At 41.3% G+C, this 20,349-nt stretch overlaps 2 protein-coding genes across 3 annotated transcripts in view; one reads left to right on the forward strand and one right to left on the reverse strand.

The window, feature by feature from the left end:
* EAF1 (ELL associated factor 1) lies at positions 1-19,238 on the reverse strand. Its single transcript, XM_049817313.1, has 6 exons — positions 19,104-19,238; positions 15,369-15,463; positions 11,927-12,063; positions 9,180-9,346; positions 2,373-2,603; positions 1-294 (listed from the first exon to the last, which is right to left on the reverse strand). The coding sequence occupies exons 1-6, from the start codon at positions 19,204-19,206 to the stop codon at positions 248-250; spliced, it is 780 nt and encodes a 259-aa protein (XP_049673270.1). The 5' UTR covers positions 19,207-19,238; the 3' UTR covers positions 1-247.
* METTL6 (methyltransferase 6, methylcytidine) overlaps positions 18,736-20,349 on the forward strand; it is a 12,272-nt gene continuing 10,658 nt past the window's right edge. The window contains exon 1 of one of the 2 annotated variants that reach the window (XM_049817312.1): positions 18,736-18,900. The gene's annotated coding sequence lies outside the window, so the exon portion shown is untranslated. Of the gene's footprint in view, positions 18,901-19,301; positions 19,358-20,349 lie in introns of those variants that run through there. The other variant, XM_049817311.1, reaches the window with a different exon arrangement.

Raw genomic sequence — 20,349 nt, forward strand, 5'->3', positions numbered from 1 at the left:
TTGGCTTATCCACTGTACATATCTATTTAAAGCTTTAAAAGAATAAGAATATACACAAAATATACACTGAATTCACAAAGTAAACCAGCCCTCAACATATGCTATTTTGTAGGGCTATGCACTTCTTGTATTAAAATTCCACACAGGGAACTATCTCTGTGCCAGCTCCTCTTCATAAGCAATAGGATCACTTCAAGGTAAATTAGTTCTTCATGTATATGTAACAGAAATAGCAAAAGCTCAGCCTCTAGTCATCACTGTCACTCCCAGACTCACTCAACTGCAAGTCATTTCCTATGGAAAACAGAAAAACAAAACACAACAAGTGAGTAGGCGTTAATTCACATTTCATGGCAATCAAACCAAAGAACAGTCACATTTACACTGGAAGATTTAAATAAGAATAACGCAAGAAATGAATACAATCATCTGTCATTTAATGGAACTGCTCTTCATGCATGCCCAAGAACATTAAGAGCTTCATGGGGCTAATACACAGTCGGATCCAGGCCAAACCGAATGTCCTTGGCTCCACAGCCACCAAAGCTGCTCCCTGGTTGGAGAAAGCATTCCCCACGCTAGCAGCTGTGGAAGGCATTCCACAGCCTCCACCCAGTCAAGCTCCTGTATATGGCTCTGGGACAAGGCACTGGGGAATTCCCTGGCTTTCTCGGCCCCTTTAAAATAGATTTTTTTGTTTTAAGGCCATTTGGGTAGCCAATGCAAGGCCTCTACATGTCAATAAACCAAAAGGATTCTTAAAGCCATTGCAACTCAAGGCTATCAGCTGAACTAAGCTGACATGCTGTGACAGTGAAGGCCCCCCTCCAAATTGCAAAGAGAGATCAGACAAAAGAAGGCCAGGATATGGATAAAACCTACAGTCTCAGACCCTGTTTTGCAGAGCGCTTGTGATTTGGTGAGGTAAAGGGGATAAAAGGGAGCAAGAATCATGCCTGTGTTCTGGTAACTGAACCTAGCTCTTCCAGCATTCTTCCATGGCCCTGCCCCAAACAGCTGCCCCAAGCAGCTATGCAACAGCTATGCCCTGGATTTCTTCATCTCCTCTCCCCTTTTATGAAACAAGAACTTGGGTTAGGGGTGATTCTACCCATGTAGATGGTCACCAGTGATTTGAATGCTCAAGGACATATTAATCCTTGCCGAAAGGACTTTAAATCCAAAGGCAAAAATCACTGCCTGAAAAAAAGGAGCTACCCTACCAGTTCCCAAAGTCTTCTGGAGTCAGAGGCTTCTTGACATTCAATGACCTATGCAGTATTGTTGTTGTGGCCCAGGAGAAGCAGGGAAGAGGCAGCTCACAACCAGAAACAGGGAAATGGAAGGAGTCCTACTGACTTCGTTGAACTTTGGATTTCACTTGGACGTTCGCTACTGACAGGAAGACTGACAGGCCTCTCCAGTTTTTCAGCAGGCCTTTTCAGTATTGTCTGTACAATATACTTATCTTCTTGAAGCAGGAAACCCTACATTTATCTGTATTTAAACCCCACCAGTTCCCTATGTGTGGGTGCCAAGAGATGTACGCAAACATGCCTCAGGAGGAATTAAGAACAATTTCTGGTAACTAAGTTCTAGTTTCTTGTAAATGCAGTATTTTAACTCCACTGAGTTAGAATACACCTGATCTAGCATAAGGAAGGAGCAACACAGATGTACACCATCTCCCCAGAAGAGTCTCATGGGACAAAACTATCCTTTAAAAATGTTTTTTACACTTTTTAAAGGGTGGAGTGAGTCTGTATTGGTTCAATGCTTGCAAATGACACAGCTGTAATATTTTAACTGAATACATGGCACTTTAAATTTCCCTTCAAAATGTGCTATTTGCAAAAATGCAGCTGAGACCAATACAGTATAAATACTCTGACAAAGCAATACCACTAATAATGAAGACCACAGAGACTGTGCATTTATGACCACAGGACAGCCTTGTGCCATTCACAATTCTTTGTAGACCTTTAACTGACGCACGTGACAACACCGCTATTTATGTCTAATCTGTGTTTTCACATTAAAATGATTCCCATCCTCTGGTGCACTAGATCCTCCCACACCGATACTTTTCGACCCACTCGTTTCACCTGGAGGCCTGAATCAAGGCTCAGCACAGTCAATGGGGGCCACTGCACTGATGCCCACAGGTGCTCTGGACCAAACTGAAGCAATCTCCACACCTTCAGACAGGTCTCAGCTCTCTGTTCAAAAAACCTGCCCACATATTTCAGCCAGTGCAACTCCCTGCGATTACTATTTGGCAAACAGCACTTCATGGAGTTAGCCTAACATGCTAAGGAAATGAGTGGTCTCAAGTAGCTTCCCACAGCAATAAGACACAAGCCTTTACTTACTGAGCGTATTCATGAGCTGATTGCTTCCTTGTGGCCTGCTGGTGCCATTAGCAACAGCATTCCTGTTGTTATACTGCTGGTGTGGTGGCTGGGAAGGGGAAACATGTGCTGGCTCTTCCCCCTCACTGCTGGAGCTTTCATCTTCACTCCCAGATGAGCTTTCTGAATCTGATGAGCTGCTTCCACTGCTGCTGCTCATCTGCTCAATAATTTCAACCTCTGCTCTCAGCTCTGAAATAAAAGGACATTCATCAGGTTGAAACCATAAACAGGGCCCCATGGAATTTTGGAAAAGAATGTGAAAATGCAATAGTTTTGTCAAGAATAATTTATCATATCAAAATATCTCACATGAAAGAGACAGACCAGGAAGGAAAAACAAAAAATTCTGAAAACTTTTTTTACTTAGTTGTTGTAGCTAAATTTAATGAAGCAACAGCATAGCATAGGTTAGTATTATCAAGCCTTCACTTCCACTACTATTATTTATAAACTTTACACTCCTCAAAGCATGTCCTGCTTCATTATTTTCAACAGGTTATATGCTCTACATACAAAGTAAGTGCATTTCCTGATTGAGTTTTACAGACCAACAGCCAGCCCATTTTTTAAAAGCATCTTAACATGGAGGAATCGAAATTGTTAGATATGACTTTTAAGCTTTTGGAAAACACAAAAAGGGGGGAGGGGAGCATAGGCACATAATCACAACAGAAACTGCCTTGATTTCAGATAATGTATGAAACTGCCCCAGTGCAAAGTCACACAACTAATTTTAAACAAACTTTAGGAGCAGATGGATGATATCACATAACTTTGCAGTGGGGCAGCTGAGAATATTCACATGTTGGGGAGTGGTAATAATACCTTAATCTGCTATAGAGTTTACAAGTAGCCAGGAAAATGGAGAGACTACTCTGAAACTGGGAAGTTATTCAAGTCAGACACACCCCACTTCAGGGTTGCCAGTGCAAAGCAACACTGGAATACCATGACAGCACCATGACAGCCACATTAGCAACAGCTAGTGTTGGCTGAAAAACTGGTTACTAAACAGCTGTTAAGTCACCCCAAATCATACCATATTGTTAAATTTGTCATAATTGTAAGTGGCCTGAACACTATCAGAGGACAATTCTTTTGTATCCACCTACAAAGTCGAGTATCTAATGACTCAGTTCACCTAGGCAGGTTTCCATGAGACAACAATATTCACAAATACGTTGAGCATACGATGTGAAACCCTCAAAATTCAGGCTTTTGTTGTACTATCAGTTCTATACCCACAGGGTTAGAACTCAGTGCTTGCCCTGGAGAAGTCACAAGCTAAAGGGAGAAGAATGAAAGAAGGGAGAGATGAGGTATTATCATCTCTGCCTGACAAATGGAGAACTGATGCCAGGAGTAATTCACCTTAGGTCAGATGTGTGTCAGAGTGAGATGAACCCCAGCTCCTCAACTGGGGACATCATTCTTGTGTTACAGCATAGCCAGATCATGTAAAACAAGTCTTTCCTTTATGTAAAAATGGCACAATTTTAATGCTTCTTGTCTTCAGCCCCTGCAAGGACTAAGTCTGAACGACTGGAACTCTTCCCTTTTTTAATAAGACCCACTTTCCTTGAGCTGCTTAACACTACAGAGTAACAGCTAAGTTTTCAGCCTCCACATTATTTGCTGGAGAGAGTTCCTCTAGCTCAGCATGTATTGGTTTGAGAAACTAAGTTTTCTTTTGCTAGTTTTAAAACTGCTATTTTTCCATTTCAAAGTTCAGAGGTCAATTTCAAATGCTATAGTTATACTGAATCAGAGGTGAGGCTATTTAAGGATAGTCCTCCAACTTACTTCCTAAATCTAGATCCCAGATGAGACTGCCTGTGTCCTCTCTACTTAATCAGTACGCCAGGTAAAACTTACTTTTTCATCTTGAAGACATAGCGTAACAGACCATTGGAAGAGGGAGGAAGAATATATGATTAGGCCAACAGAAGATATTACTTTGTACTGTAATGTCTTTCTCCCTTACTCCTTCCCAACGCAGTCTTGCAGGCTTTAAAAATCCATTTCACACCTGGAGTGTGATACACAGACAAATGAGCACTTGTAAGATCATTGTTCTCAGCCTACCCATACTGAGGATTTCGTATTGTAAATGTTCCCTGTCTTCAAGGCTAAGAAATTCATAAGTGAAAGCTAAAGGAAAGGTAAACAGGAATAAGGGTTCTTTCCCTTTAAAATTCCAAGATTTAAACTTTTTTTTCCCCTAGCTTAATGATGTAAAATTTCCATATACTTCTAGTGATGAAGTTGTTAGTTTTAAGTTATAGCGATGATAATAATACATTGTTAGAATATCTTGGATTGTAGCAAGCACAATCAACAAGTCTAATAAAGGACAAGTGTCTGAGAACTGCACATGTATGCTTACAGAGCTAGAGAGCCTATGGCTGAAATGGAGGAGTGTTGGCACATGGGCTGAGAAGAACACAGCAGACCAGAAAGCAGCATATAAAATAGCGTGAAGAAGGTGAAGCAATCTAAGAGGCATTGGTGGTGAAAGGGAAAAGTTGCAACAAGAAAAGCACTCCAGAAATCTAGGGGGAAAAAAAAAAAATCTAAACAAGAGGTTTGAACTTGATACAGTAGGCAAGGAAATAACTGAAGGAAGTGATACAGTCTGACGAATGGTAAAGGAAGATTAGCCTGGCTAATTTTAAACAGAATTAGAGATTAGCGTCAGATTGAAATGTGAGGGTTTTCTGTTGGGGAAGCAGAAAACTAAGAGCCCATAAAAGAGGTTTGGTTATGAGGAGGGAAAGGGAGAATGCCTTGGAAGAAGTGGTAAGGCCCACTATGCTGAATACAAGCAGGAAAAGCAAAACAGCACCAATATCACAAGCTTCAAGGACTGGGAATTAACGGTTTTATCAGTGACTGTGGTCACCAGTGGAAACAGTCTGAAACCATCTTCTAGTCAGCTTTTGAATTACAGGCTGTCAGCTTCCTCTCAGGTCTCTCTTGTCTCTTGAGCCCAGAAATCTAAATATCTCATCTGTGCAGATGAGAAAAAAGGAATTGTTTTCAGTAATGTTATGGTAGCTGCTGCATTGCTAAAAGTCTGTCAGGCAGAACTCCAGCAGGACCACTAAGCAAGTCTATTCAAAACCCTTGTGTCACACTGTCAAAGATGGTGGCTAAGCCAATGGTGACACCAAAGCCTTGTAGGAAAAACATGTCTGCTTTAAAATTGTCCAATTTTGCATTTTTCTATTTGCCCGTTATGCTTAGTGCAGTTATAGGTACTGAAGCCTTGGCTAAACCTTTCCTTGCTGTGACTCCAATCAAAATAGTTGTGTGTGTATATATGTACATATATGCTAATCTGAACAACAAAAGTCAGACCTTTCCTAGATCTTTTTGCACCATAGTATCAAATGCCTCATGTTGATGCACCTTTAAGGTTTAAAAGACAACAAGAGTTAGGATGTGCAGCATTTACTTTTAAAAAAGCTTTCCATATAGTATAGTTTTGAACACTTGCCTTAATTGTGTCTACATCATCTGAAAAGGCTTATATTGCTAGGGGAACCTTAACTTTTGCACTGTTCATGTTACAACTGTAGGCTTTCTTTCAAGAAAACAAAATGGCTTACTGTTTTACACTGGCAGTCAATGCAGTTTTTAGAGCAAAAAAAAAAATTCAGGGTCAGAAATTATTATACAAACAGAACAGCCTTTCTGAACAGGGCTGTCTTCTGTATATATTCCATATCAAATGCCCTAATGTCTTTCCATAATCACATCTAAGGGTTCTTACTTCTTCTTGCAATTCCAATAGGCTATGCAGAATTTTTAACTAAAGCCCTAACCTTGGGCTGCAAGTATACCAGGGACTTTTGGAAATAAAGTCATTCAGCTTTAAGGAGGATAAGGTTGTATGCCTATAGCAGAATGCTTACTGTTAATAATGGTATGCAAGGTGGAGAGAAATCAACTTGATACTGGCACTTTGAGCATGCAGAGATGGCAGCTAGAAGAGGCAGGATTTTACACTGAAGTGCAAAAAATTTGATTGAGGTGTTCTTGAGAGACAAACAGTGCTATGGCATAATTCTTACATGCTACAGCTGCATTTTAGGTAAACAAGATCTGCTCAGATTTTTAAGCACTGAATTTACCACCTCCAAACCAGAAATATGTTTCTGTGGGTTTTTTTTCAAGTATGGCATGCTGTAATTATGTCAATGTTATTGAAAACATTTCTGTTGTGGTCAAACATGTCTGATAAACACTGATTATTTCATGCACATAAATGGCTCTATTGTGGTATATGTGTACAAATGTGCACCACTTAATGAAACATTATCAGATGTAGCCAAGTACTCAAAAGAACAAGCTCTTATCCTCTCTTCTGCTCCCTTCAGGCAGGAGGACAATATAAAAGCTTGCAGGGGAAAAGATTCCTCTGATGCAGGACCCTAGACACAGCCTCCCAAAGGCCCCTCTGCATGAAGGAAGGACTGGTTCAACTCCCACATGCTCTGACTCTGTCCTCAGGCGCTGTTGTTTGGACAGCTGTGTAATGGGACAGAGAACTGACCTACCTGAAAGTTTGCTTCCCAGCTCATCTGTAAGGGGAGCTGTGGGAATGCACAGCTCAGGGTACCAGGGGAAAGCAGAAACCTGCATTGAGGTTACCTTAAAACTATTGTTAAACATCACAAGGGCTATGTGTCTTACCATACACTTAAGTAAGGCACACTGAGAGCAAGAGAGCGTCATAGCGCCAGAGATCCTTTCAACCACCTCCTTTGGGGATTGTAAGTTCTGTGCTGTGTCCATTAAAGAAGAAACACAGAATTTCAGCTTTATGTTTATCTTTTGTACAAAGGAGGTACTTCACCCAAAAGGAAAGCTATGTTTGAATGGAAAAAACACAGTCTCTTCAGAACTTACAAGTCCTTGTTCATAAAAAGACACATTAAGGGAAGGTAACAGGACTGAAGACTCTCTCACAGCTTTTACAATTAAGTTTTATTAATTATTTTCATTGTAGAATGATGCCATTTTAGTTCTACCTTTCCCAAGTAGGTTCTTATGATATAAATGGTTTAGTAATGCTGATGCTCTAGATAATCAATGCTGGACAAAAGTTATAAAGAGCATATACTGTAAGCAAAAAACCAGCTGTCCAGGTATTTGCGCTCTTTTTGGGCCTTGAACAACTCTCCCTATAAAACGCCAACTTGAAGTCCTATTTTTAGTACAAGTCAGGTGTTCTTTTGCTTGATTTTGGAAACAAAACTCTACAGGTTATTTTCCAATAAAAGATGATCAGGACAGTTCTGAATAATGTGACTTATGTTTTAGACCACTAGAAATGGTCTTTGTAGAATAGATGTCACACCAGACAAAAGTAATTATTTTCCTATAACACGACCTTTACAAATTGCTGTATGTATACAAAAGAGTGCCCCAATGGTTAACTTATTACACACTACAATAACAGACATTTAAAATTCACAACTGATTCAATTTTTAAATTGATATATCACCTGTTATCTTTCTCCTTACCTATTACACAGAAAATAAAAATGGCAATGCAGTTAAGGGAACTGTAGCTAACAGACTCTCAGACGTTGATTCTGTCTGCTGACCAGCGTCCAGGTATTGAAAATACTACTGCTGCCAAAGAGTGAGACCAGTCAGCACCTATGCAAACACACAGATAGCTTAGCAGTAAAAATGTCACCTAGTGATTACCATAAACTGAAAAAATACCCTGCTAAGTAATTAACATAGTCTGGGCAATTAACATAGGCTAAGTCTACAGGCAAAAATAGCTACATGGGACAGAGGAAAAAAAAAAAAAAAAAAAGAGAAAGAAAAAGAAAAAGAGACCCAGAAAAAAAATACTAGACAGAAAGAACAATCTTAAAATAAAATAATTGTGTCTGGTGCCATACAAGAAACACAAGAGAACCAAATAAAAATTTAAATTTAAAGTCTTCCTCATTCTGACTGTGTTATCCACAGCAAAACCAGATATCACAGTAGTATGAAAGGAAGGACATGGGCAAAGAAAGTGCACCCTGCCCACAGTGAAACACTGAGACAAAGCGTTGTTTGAGCAGGAGACTGATTTGAGCTAGTCATCCCTTCAAGGTACTTTAATAGAAGTATAGCAACTATACAGCAGATGTGATCAAAGCTGCAGAGGAGTAGCTGTGGTAAAGGGGAAGCTGCAGGGTTGTTCACTTTCTCATCCCTCCCCTACTAGCATTACTGGGCACAGCACAAGCTCCAGGTCCTGTGATGGGAACACAGCCACCCAGCCTTTCCATCTCACTGGCAAGTGGCTCCAACCTTACTCAGTGCAGGAATAACTTTCGTCCAAGTTACTTGATTGCACAACTAGATCTTGGACCATTAGCTTTTGTTGTTATTGCTGTTGTTGCCTAAGACACCCATTCAGCTCATCTAGTGCTCAGCTACAGGTTTCTGAATTCACGCTTATTTTGTCTTCTTTTCAGAACAGAAAAATAGTTTGGAAGAGAGAAAATTATCCAGAAAGAGGAAGTTCTCTCATACCAGAGAAGACTGCAGTATAAATATCTATGCTGGCAGAAAAGAATAAATAATTCACTAAGATTAAAACAAGATATAAAGATGACAAATCAGCTGTCAAGTACCATCTTTTACTCCCTGAACATTCTAACATTTTTATAAATTGCACAGTCATAGCTTTTATTCTAAAGAAGACGGACAAAACCAACCAAACTCAGGGAACTACAAACCCTTCTTTACCTCTCTTAATGTCATCCAGCTGAGGCTCAGGTGAAGGATTATCTTTCAAAGGAGAAGTTTTAGGTCCAACTGCTGGCTTGGTTGGGGCTCTGAACTGTGAAGGAGGCTGAGATGCTCGGGCAGACTGTTGCTCTATTCGGGCTTGGATCTTACTGCTGCCCTCTGCTCTGCAAAAACAACCAGAGACATTCAGTGGTACTGTGCAACTATGTTCAGCTTTTTCAATATCCTTGCACTAATGCATCATCTGTGAATTCCTTTTGTACAGATCTCTACTTTGTTTTATAAAGTTAAACAGTGAATTACAGCTTTCTATATGCAACACTTGCTTTCAGTAACAAATAAGCATAGACAACTAGACTGCAACACCCTTACAAAATGTATTTTCAAATCCAGATGTGGTTCAGTGGTGCCAAATTCTCTACTTGAAGAACAATGAAGGCTTTAATTTAGCAATTAGTATTTGTATTTTTAAAAAAGAATAAGCAATCATAGTAATTTACAGTATCTACATGATAAAAATCCACTCATAACAAAATCCTGCTTAAAACAATCACAGCAAAAGAATTTTCTCACTTGCAATTAAATCATCTCAAACTGAACTCTCTTAGAGGTCAACCTGCCTAGAGCAATCATTCTTACTGCTAAATACAGCATGCAAGCATTTAATTCCTGTTTTTCATTCATTTGCTATTATCCCTTAAAAATAGTTTAAGCGGTTTCCTTAGTGGGAAATCGTCTCCAGAATAACGCTATGCCTAGCTGTTCAATTCAAATCAGGTATTTCTTCCTTTTACTGAATCAATGATGCGATTTAGATTGTAGGACAGTCAATATCCTTGGCAGAAAAAAAACCCCAAACAAAATACTTATTCAGGTCCCTCTGTTGTACACCATAGTGACGTTAAAGCATCTGGTTTATTTATAGCATAACACCAAAGCCTTTTGGGGTATGGGTTTATGTAGTGTAGCATAAAAGCAGCTTATATGGCTATTAGGGCTCAGTTTCAGTTCTAGGAGGGTCCCAGCTCAGCAGTGTGACACTTTGTCCCTGTGAGCTAATCCCACTAAGAAACAAGTTAAACCAGCCCATGTGGAACTTCCTGGGGCTTCACCTAAACCACTTCTGGTATCTGAGCTAGTACATTTAGCACTAACTCAGGTATCTCTGTGCCTCATTGAATTGTAGATGTACCCTCAAAAATTAAGCACAGAACTACTTCTTCGTTCATCACTGAAATACAGCTATTAGCTACCACATTAACACAGGTTACACAGCCATTTACAACAGAAGTGAGGATTTGGGAATACACTCACTGTATGAAGTGAAAGGTGAAAGCAAAAGATTGTTTCCAGTATTAACTACGCTCTTAGAACTACAGAAGGTTTTATGTAGAATAAGTGCAATTATTCTCCCGTGAATGTCATCAGGACATTAACACTAAAACCTCTGCTCCCACAGAGTGTCAAGAGGTCATTAAAGTAGCCATGAAAAAAAAGAAGACACTTCTGATCTAGAAAACTAATGACTTTGCAAAGCACTATTCCTCAAAACAGGGATCCCCAGTCTTGTACCACCCTGACTCTACTTGAGAAAAGTTGAAGTATTTTTCACCTCACCAGAGCCAAAACTCAGTGGATCCACCACCTCACAGAACCAAAGCCCTCCTGCACTGCTTTGCTCCTTTCTGACTTAAGCTTCACCTGGACAAAGTCCAGCAGAACTTAAACTGGGAATTCAAATCTCATCCATGACATGCTCATATCCACTGGACAAGATGAATGCTACAAGGATGAATTTTCACATCACTGATTCAAAGGAGTGTTACAGTCCATTTACCTGTAACTGACGGTGTTCTTGGCAAACTTCCAGCCAACTGCTGATGAGCTGTAACCCACATTACTAGTAGTTTTAGCAGCTAAAAGTTCTACGCTGCAATAAAGTGTGTTTTCTTTTTTTTTCTTTTCAAATGTAAATCTTGTAAAATTATTTCAGAGATTCTTCTTCACAAGACATTTGAATAACTGCTTTCTCTTTACATCCCAATAACTTGTGGTCCAGTGATGCTGAAAGAACATGATCCAGAGACTTCAGGTACTTGCAGAGCAGCAAGACTACTAAAAATGTTCCAACTGCACACTTTGTAGCATTTGTGCAGTGAAGTAAGAATATTGGGTCAGACAGGATTTCTGGCCTCAGTAATTCTTCCAGGCAAAACCTCATAACCATTATTTCTACAGCTCCCCCCCGCCCCCAGCTGGAGGTTTTGGACTTGTGTTCCACTTTATATATCCCTGATCCAATACAGGGATGAGTGTTTTTTGTTCCCTAAGACTATGTTATTAAAGGTCATGACTCCCACAGGAAGCTGTAGGGAACAAACCTAGAAAGTCCAACAATCATTTTGACAGCCTAATATTTCCATGGTCTTTTTCAGCTAAGCAGAGATTCCTGAAACACATCTCATCCTTCAGCCAGCTTCCGAAGCTTCAAATCATCAGAGGTGTTTCATTGCAAACTATAATTATGTCCTTTCAGCAGTGGAAAATTTACAAATTCTTTACTCTTGGATTCAAACTCCTATTTGCATTTTTAGACAAGATAATTGGCCATATAAAGCCCACAAGGCTTAGTAATTAAACATCACTCCAAAATAAAAGAAAATTGAGCTCTTGTTCAGAAGACAGTCTGAAGAAGAAACTTCAGCAAGAATTAATCCTATCAACAGCCCTGTCCCCAGCTTTACCTTGTTTTCTTGACTTGAATGCTGCTACTAAGTTTTTCCAGCACATATTCCCCAGTGTCATGATTGATAATAAGCACACAGTCCTTCTGATATGGCCTTTTATTTCCTTTAAACACAGTCATTGGTGGAGTTGAACCCTGGTATCAAAGAAAGAGCACACAGTTGTTTGGTCAGTCCTTCTGATATGGCCTTTTATTTCCTTTAAACACAGTCATTGGTGGAGTTGAACCCCGGTATCAAAGAAAGAGCACACAGTTGTTTGGTTATATTCCCCTACCCAGTAGTTTATAAACACTAAGAGAAATGAATATATGTATTGTTCTGACCAAGAGGCTAAGCAGTTAATGTTTAGTTCCTACAGAATATGTTAATTCATGAAAAGGGCAAAAACCAGTTGTATGCAGTAGATCAGATGTTTCCTCATAGCATCATTATGCCTTTCATCATTTTAAGTGTCTCTGCAGTGACAAAACATCTTCTCCATGGTTGCCATTATTTACAGTTCTCATTCCCTAAATGGTAACATAACTGAATTTGCATAGCTGGCCCTGACAAGTGTCAGAAATCTTCTTGACGTTTCTGTTTGGGTTTGGACAAGAAATAACATTCTAATTATTTGTGTAGCAGAACTTTTGCCTAAAGAAATATGTGGTCAATTGAAAAATAAACCGCTTTTTTTTTAAATATATAGAAATAAAGGCAGTATTTTCATAGTGGATTACAAGGAACTGTCACAAAGTAACAGCTGCCTTCTTCAAAGTCAGATTAACACATAGATGCCATGCAACTATAGCTAAATGTCTTCTCAAAAGCAAATGGGGTATTTTGACGCCTTCCAGAAAGTGCCCAAGTCCACAAAACGCTGCATAGAGCCATAAAAGTCTAATGGCTTAGGCTGAGAACCAATAAAGAGAAACTTGTGGTGGTGCATGCTGGCTAACTGACACTACTGAGATTATGCTGAGCTGTACCGCATCCACATACAGGCTGGCTCATACCCTTGGTTTTGGGGTTACAGGAGGCAGAATCTATGGCCCACCTGCACACAGCAGCATGGACACACACTTGGCCATGTCAAAAAAGGACATGTTACTCAAAGGGGATATCCAGAAATATGTTCTCAGCTATGAAACCTTCTCAGACTTCTCTGTAATGTATAGCTATTGTACAAAAGAAATTAAAAAAAAAAAAAAGAAGTTTATTCATGTGCACCTTTCCACATGCTGTAAGAAAGCAACAAAATCAGGGAGAAAACGAAAAAAAATGCACTCTTCTATGTTTTATTCTGAGTAGCAAAAATGAACAATCATATTTTAACCACTCAGAATACAAATCCTATTCTCCAAATTGCTAATAAATAGAGTACGTTTGAATTTTAAATGGCTTTGGAACAGTAAGGGTGAAAAATCTGAATTCCCAACAAAGATAACAGTAAGAGATACAGATATGATTCAGAAAAGATGTCTCAAGAAAGTCTAGTCTTCAAAGGCATGTTACATTTTTATCACTCCTACATTTAAGAGAGGAAAGCAACATTTAAGAGAATAAAAAGCAAGTCAAATCCTACTCATTGACAACTAAGTCAGGAAACGTATAATGCACAAATTTAATGAAAATTGATCAAAGTTTGTTGGCTGTAATTCTGCTACCCAGAAGCCTCCTAACTCAGCAAAGACTGTGATTTTGGCTAAAAAAATAAGCAGAAATGGAACCCTGGTTAAGCAAATCAACAGTCCCACCCTTCTACTTAAAATTAAATGTTTAGGTTTTATGTTACTGCCTAAATAACACTGGCTTACAGATTCTGCTGATTACAGCATAGAAGAAGGGGGTAGGTGAAACAATTGACATTTAATCAATTTGTTTTCATGCATGAGGGTTTTTTAACAAACAGAAATTCTTCACTTCCCCAACCAAGACTGTTTATGCTATATTAAATCCACTAAATCTGCATGTAAAAATAGTACTTCAATTTATCCAAGCAGCAAGGGACACCAAAATATCTCCACTGAACAAATTATCAGAGATATCCTCAGGGACGAGGCAATTTCAAAAAACTACTTAGAATCTGAATCCTATCCAGTTGTTGGGCAACTGAGAACCAAAGCAGGATCCAAGAAATTCAGCAAATCTTGTCAGGATGAAACGATCTCAAAACTTCTCACTCTTCCAGTATGCTCAGTGTTTTCCAGCTCTTTGTCTGGAACACAGGCAGCACTGCCCTGGAACAACATATGCATGATGGCTGCATTCAGTGCAGTTAGCTACCTAAGCCTCCGAAGCATATTGTAAGGTTAAAGCTGTTCATACTCATGGGAAGACAATCAAATTAAACTCATCAGTACAGAGATTTGGAAAGGGACATTACAAGTGATGCTGTTCGACACAAAAGATGAATGAACAACATTGTTTCCAGTCAATCCAAGATGAATGCCACTGCTGTTAATCATATTACCTGCTCTCAAATAGCACTACCATGCTCATCATTTTTTATAGACAAAAACCAGTATGTGACCTCCTGCAGCCCTAAAGGGGACCAAAGCCATATAAAAAACAGGAGCAGGGGGGAAACAGGCTAAAGCCTCATTCAGTAAGAATTATCATATACCATCACCTACCAATTAAAAACACCAACATGCTAGAATAAACAATACCAAAAAGATCTGACACACAGCTTCCAAACTGACTGGTGCCCCCCTGCAACCACCAAACCCATTGATGTCTGTGAATTCTGGCTTATCAGCTTGACACATAGCATTAGCTTCAGCTAATAAACAAATCCAGTTCCAGCATGCAAGCAGCTTCGTTTGCTTTGGTAAGAAAACCACTGAACTTTCAATTACAAAACAGCTGCACCTATAAACAGTTTGATCACTTGTTTTATTGCTGGTTGACCGTCATCCTCACACCGTAGAGCTTTACGGCATAATTTGAGGAGGAAGTGGATGGGAAACAATTTCATTGTCACTTACCAGAACCACCCTCTTGCTTCTACTGATAAAGCTGAAGGTAGGGAACCCTCTATGCTATCTGTACATGGTTTAGTAATGGGAAGAATATGCTTACAGGCCTACCTGTGGCTTCTGAGCATCAAATCTTGACTAAAGCCCAAATTACTCTGCCTTTCTTCATTAAGCCATAGCACTAAAAATGGATGGAAACCAGGTATAGAGCATCAGCTAATAGTAAAAGTCTTCTTGTTATTCAAGGAAGAGTAGGAAGGAAGGAATCAGAAGAACAGACTGCAACCTTACAAATATAACCCTTTACAAAGATTCAATTGTACAGTCCTTCCCTAAGGTAACACACTACAAGTCTGGCTGCTCAAATATTGTACCCACTTCTATTAACAAAGATGAAAGTGAAAATAACATTTACGTTAGACTAACTACATTGCAAATTTGTTGGAGAGTAAACAAGGACACATATATAACAAACTTACTGGAATATGTGGTAAAGTGATTGTTACATCATCTCCTTTACCCACTTGGAGTTCCCCCTCACAAGATGTATCAATCGATGCTGGCTTAAAATCATCTAAAGAGGAAAACAATTGTGATTACATTTCTTAGAGCCTTCAGAAGCGTCATCCTGCCCTGCAAAGCGTCACTGCACATTCACTGTGATTATAGGGAATGCTAAAATACATGCTAGTGTTTACAGCGGGGGTGGAATAACGCACCAGTACAATGAGTCTATGCTCAGTGCCCCAGTGATATGACGGTACCAGATTCTAAACGTCCTTTTTAAAATGGAAGTAAGGTTCTAGAACTTCTGTTTGAAAACCAAAAGCAGACTTCTCCAAACCCGACTCTGAATGACAATTTCGCAGGCAAGTGTAAAACTGTACCATGCATCTCAAAAGATTATCAACTTCAAGACTCATGGCTCTGTGCGGCTCCTGCCAATTCCAAACCTGAGGACTCTCTCTGTGACAAAGACTAATTTAGTGATACCAACTTACTTAGCCTTACTGATATTTCTGGCTATTTAACAGCCATCTTGTCTCCACGATACCTCCTCAAAGGTAGAGGGGACCTCAGATCTCACTTATGAGGGAAAAAAAAAGAGGTGCTGATCTTACTTCAGCAGGCTCCATGCTAGTCCAAAGACACTGTGGATGGAAAGCATGACTAAGGTGAGACACTGTAATAGCTTTAAACTAACCCTAGTTTCAAGTATTTTTGCTGCACTGTATAGGATGCTTTGTCCCCAAACAAGGTACTTCTTTAGTGTATTTATTTGAACTAAGAGCACTTTAACTTAAAAGTATTTTCCCCTCATTATTTTGTTGTGCTGATGAGCCATAAAAACCAGAAAAAAGTATCAGAACCTGTAATATTTTGACAGAGGATTTAGACAAAGTGAAGTAAGATCAGACAGATATAGGTTGATTTGCTTTGTTTATTTTTAAAATAAGCCCCCATTCAATTCTAGCATCTCTGGATACAAAGAGGTGCAATTATATTCACGATCAAGGCTTTTAATTACTGCATTAGTTAAGAAATTAATATCTCAGAACAAATTAAAAATATAATTCTACTATGAAAAGCACATTTGCAGAAAAAAACCAAAACCCCAGCTTGTAATAAATTGTCATTAAGAGGATGTTAATGTCCAATTGAGTTTTACTTTGACAGCACAACAAACAGAATCAGGCACACTTGACTTAATCCTCATGCCTTAACTGCCAGACCAAATCATACCCTTCATTTTCATCCAAGCAATCTATTTCTAGCTATTGTTTCCCACCTACTTTATGTGCAAGCTTGCGAAATAAAACAAACCAGCTGTACAAGAGCCAGCGTCTTTGCCAAAAAGGGATCAAGAGTTTCAACAGCGCAGTCACTAAATTAAAAGGAGTATCACTATCACACTTCTTTCTTCGGCATCAGCAAAATATAGTTACTCTAAACAAACACTCAACAAATTGTTTTCATTTGGTTAGCTTACTAAGTGTGCATGCTTGGCTAATCTTGCTGTAGATCAGGTGCACATATGTCCCTCCAAATGTACCCACCCACAGTCCTTTTTCCAAAAGTCAAATGTTTTTAAGATGTGTTTTCCAGGGATAATTCAGTTTTTCAGTACAGTATTTCATAAACATTACGGAAAGGAATGAAATATTTTAAGAAGGCCGAAACAAATTTAGCCTACAAAATCCTCTTATTGTAGTTTCTCTGAAGAGGATTACGGGAACAATATAATGCTTCGATCCCAGATAAATCATTTCAGATCCACAGTTAGGAAAAAAAAAAATGTATAACCAGGAAATTAAGAGATCTCACTGGAAAGTCATGGAAGGAAAATAAAGCACACAGAAAGCTCTTCTGAAATAAAACTTCATTCTTTCAGTTATAGTCTGAAGAGCTTTGGCTTTGCAATCCCTTAAGAAATTGATTGTTGAAGCACTTTCAGTTCTAGAAATCTAGTATATTTCTATCCGGATATGGCTTGGGTTTAATTCATACATTATCAGACAACCTCATTCATTTGATAGTTGGGCTATTTTAAAATTTTGATTTATAAATGGAGATTTGCTAATACATTAGTGCTGGATAAAACTGTTCAGTGTTATGTATAAACAGTTAAATGTACCAAACATGTGGTATGGTATTTTTTAGCATGGTGGAATTATGTATAACCAGAGGGATGAAAGACACAAAATTTAAGTGTTAATCCACTAGACAGATTTTACTATTGAGCAAAATAGCTTTGCCTCAACCATTGACCATCTGCTTGAGTAACAGCTCAATCTAGAAAGTTGTTCTTTCAAGTCACGCTTGGGTGACTAATATCACCGAAATTACTTACTCGTAGTGTATGAATACAGGCCATGAGACGGGGCCTAGGATTATGCATCATAAAACAAAAAATCCTACTGTTAACTGTATAAATTCCCCACCTTAATAGAAAGCTACTGAAATATATTTAGTATTAGTTTCATTTACTGTTGGTGATTTACTACTTATTTTAAATCCTGGACTCATTTAGGGGAAGAAAAAGCAACTTCTTATCCACAGAATTCAAGTACAGAGATACAGTGAGGTCCCCTTCAAAACAATCTTCTAATATTAAATTAAATGTACCCAATGCTAAATAGAGCAGTTGGAATAACATCTGGTGTCTTTAAAAAACCCACATACTCTTCCAATTATTTGAAAACTTCGAAACTGCTCGAGATCCTACCTCAGGTTTTATCTTACGCTTATTAGGCAGTACCATATGCGTTTGAGTCATTTCTGCTTGCTTTCCTGGAAGTGACTTATTACAGCTGGCTGGAGTTGGGACAGCCAGCGATGGGGCTGCTGGGTTTACACGTTGCCTCATCGTGAAAATAACCAGTTAAAAATCAAACTGTGGGCGCTTGGGCTGCCAACCAGACGCACTCTTCTCCAGGCACTCCCGCCAGGCCGGGGCCTGTGGTGACCTGTCCTGCAACTGCCATAAAAAAAAAATAAAATAAAATGGCAAGCCACCCCCTCACGGAGGGGATCGTTTCGTGCTCCTAAGCGATCCACGGACGTTTCACGAAAAACTTCATAAGCTGTTCGTCCTCCCTGGCCTGCCTCGCTCGAACCTCCTTCCTACGAGCGCTCTCGGCCGTCACCCACCCTCCCCGTCTCCCCTCAGGCTACTCGCCGGGGTGGGACACCTCTGCGGGGAAAACACCCGTGGGCGTGGGCTGGGGGGGGAAGATGGGCGCCGAGGGAGCGGGAAACAAGGGAGAGGGGCGCCGAGGGGGGCGGGAGGGAAAGGGGGGAGAGGGGCGCCGAGGGGGGACGAAGCTCTGGGGGTGCGGCGCGAAGGAGGAGGCGGTGAGGAACAGCGGCGGCCAGGGCAAGAGGAAGGCTTCGTCGTGGCGGGTCGGAGGCCCCCGCCAGCCTGCGGGGAGGGGGCGGCCCTTAGCAAGTAAGAAGCCGCGGCGGCACCCCGGGAGGAAACCTTGGCGAGGATGGCGGGGCGCCGGGCAGGTACTGCTCCCCGCCCCGGGGCCGCTTGGCGGGAAGGGGTCCGAGGAGAGGGCGCTCGCCGGTAGGAGCGGAGTGTGCGGCAGAAGGAGAAGCGCCGCCGGGGCAGGCGGCAGGGGGACGGGACGCGGTGAACCGGGGAGAGAGGGGGGAGGAAGGGGCTGCCGCGGCGGGCCCCGCCGGGAAGAAGAGGGGATGGCGCTCACAGCGGATCGTGTGGAAGGAGGCCTTGGGCCGCCGCTCGAAGCTCTCGCCCAGCTGCAGCGGGTGCTCCTCCTTGTCCAGCGGCGTGCTCGCCGAGCCGTTCATGTCCCCAGTCCCGTCCCGTCCCCTCCCCTCCCCTCCCGGCCCGGCCGGTCCCTTCCTCTCCTCCGTGCGCTGCCGCCCGGCGCCCTTCCGGGGGCCGAGTGCAGCCGGGAAAGTGCTCCGGGGCCGCCGGCGGCGGGTACGGCGGGACGAGGTGAGGCGAGGCGGGGGCCCTGGACCGAGCAGGGGCTGCTGTGCCCGCGGAGGGGCCGCGGGTCCCCGAAGGGGCGTCCCTCGGAGGAGAGGTGGGAGCCCGGCGCTCCCCGCCCTCCTGGGGGCAGGGCAGGAGGGGCCTTCCCCGCCGGGATACGCGGCGCGGCGGTGGCGGCCCCGACCCCGACCCCTCTGAGGGAGCAGCTCTCGGCGGGAAGCCGGTTTCCCGGTGGCAGGTCCGCGGGCTTGCACAGAGGTATTACCTGTTTGCGGTCTTAGGGCTGGATTAGACACCTTTAAAAGGCTCCTTAGCCTAAACATGGGCTGTGAAAAATCCGGTTATCGGGGTGCTGTGGCTTCCCACCGTAGCGATTTCTGAGCGCAGATGGGTCGGTGAAAGGACTAGCTTGGCCTTTTTTTTTTTTTTTTTCCTAGCTTGTCCTACGAAGAAATGTAAACGTTGATCTTTTTCTAGCGTGCCAGGCATGTAATAGAAATTTTGCTGATTAAGCTTTTTTTGACGATATACTCTTCTTGAGGAGACTTTCTTTCGAGGGACCCTCTTCTCTGTAAACTTTTCCGTTGTTTTTGAAGGAAAAAGGGGCTGTCTGTCTCCTCTGAAGCTGGACAAAATGTTGACAGTTCTTCATTTCATTTGCACGTATTTGTATTATATGTCCATGTTTGTATCATGTAAGGTAAAATACGTAAGTGAAGTACCACTCTTTTTTTGCTTTAGGGTGGGTTTTTCTCCTTTCCGTTTTGGTAAAATGACACCAATGGCTGGTTCTGGGCACTGACATACTCAAGTGGCACATTTTGGCTACCTGGGCTTCCCTGGGAGTTACTGGGCCATGCAGGATTTAATTCACATGTGCCATCATCCAGGATCTGGATGCTTGTGGCAAGGCAGGGGTCAGAACTAGTTTAACATCAGAGGAAAGATTTGGATCCCTTCCCAGCCTACGAAGAACTCTTTTCATTGCTCCATTT

Source organism: Accipiter gentilis, chromosome 14 (assembly GCF_929443795.1).
Source record: "Accipiter gentilis chromosome 14, bAccGen1.1, whole genome shotgun sequence".
Lineage (NCBI taxonomy): Eukaryota > Metazoa > Chordata > Aves > Accipitriformes > Accipitridae > Astur > Astur gentilis.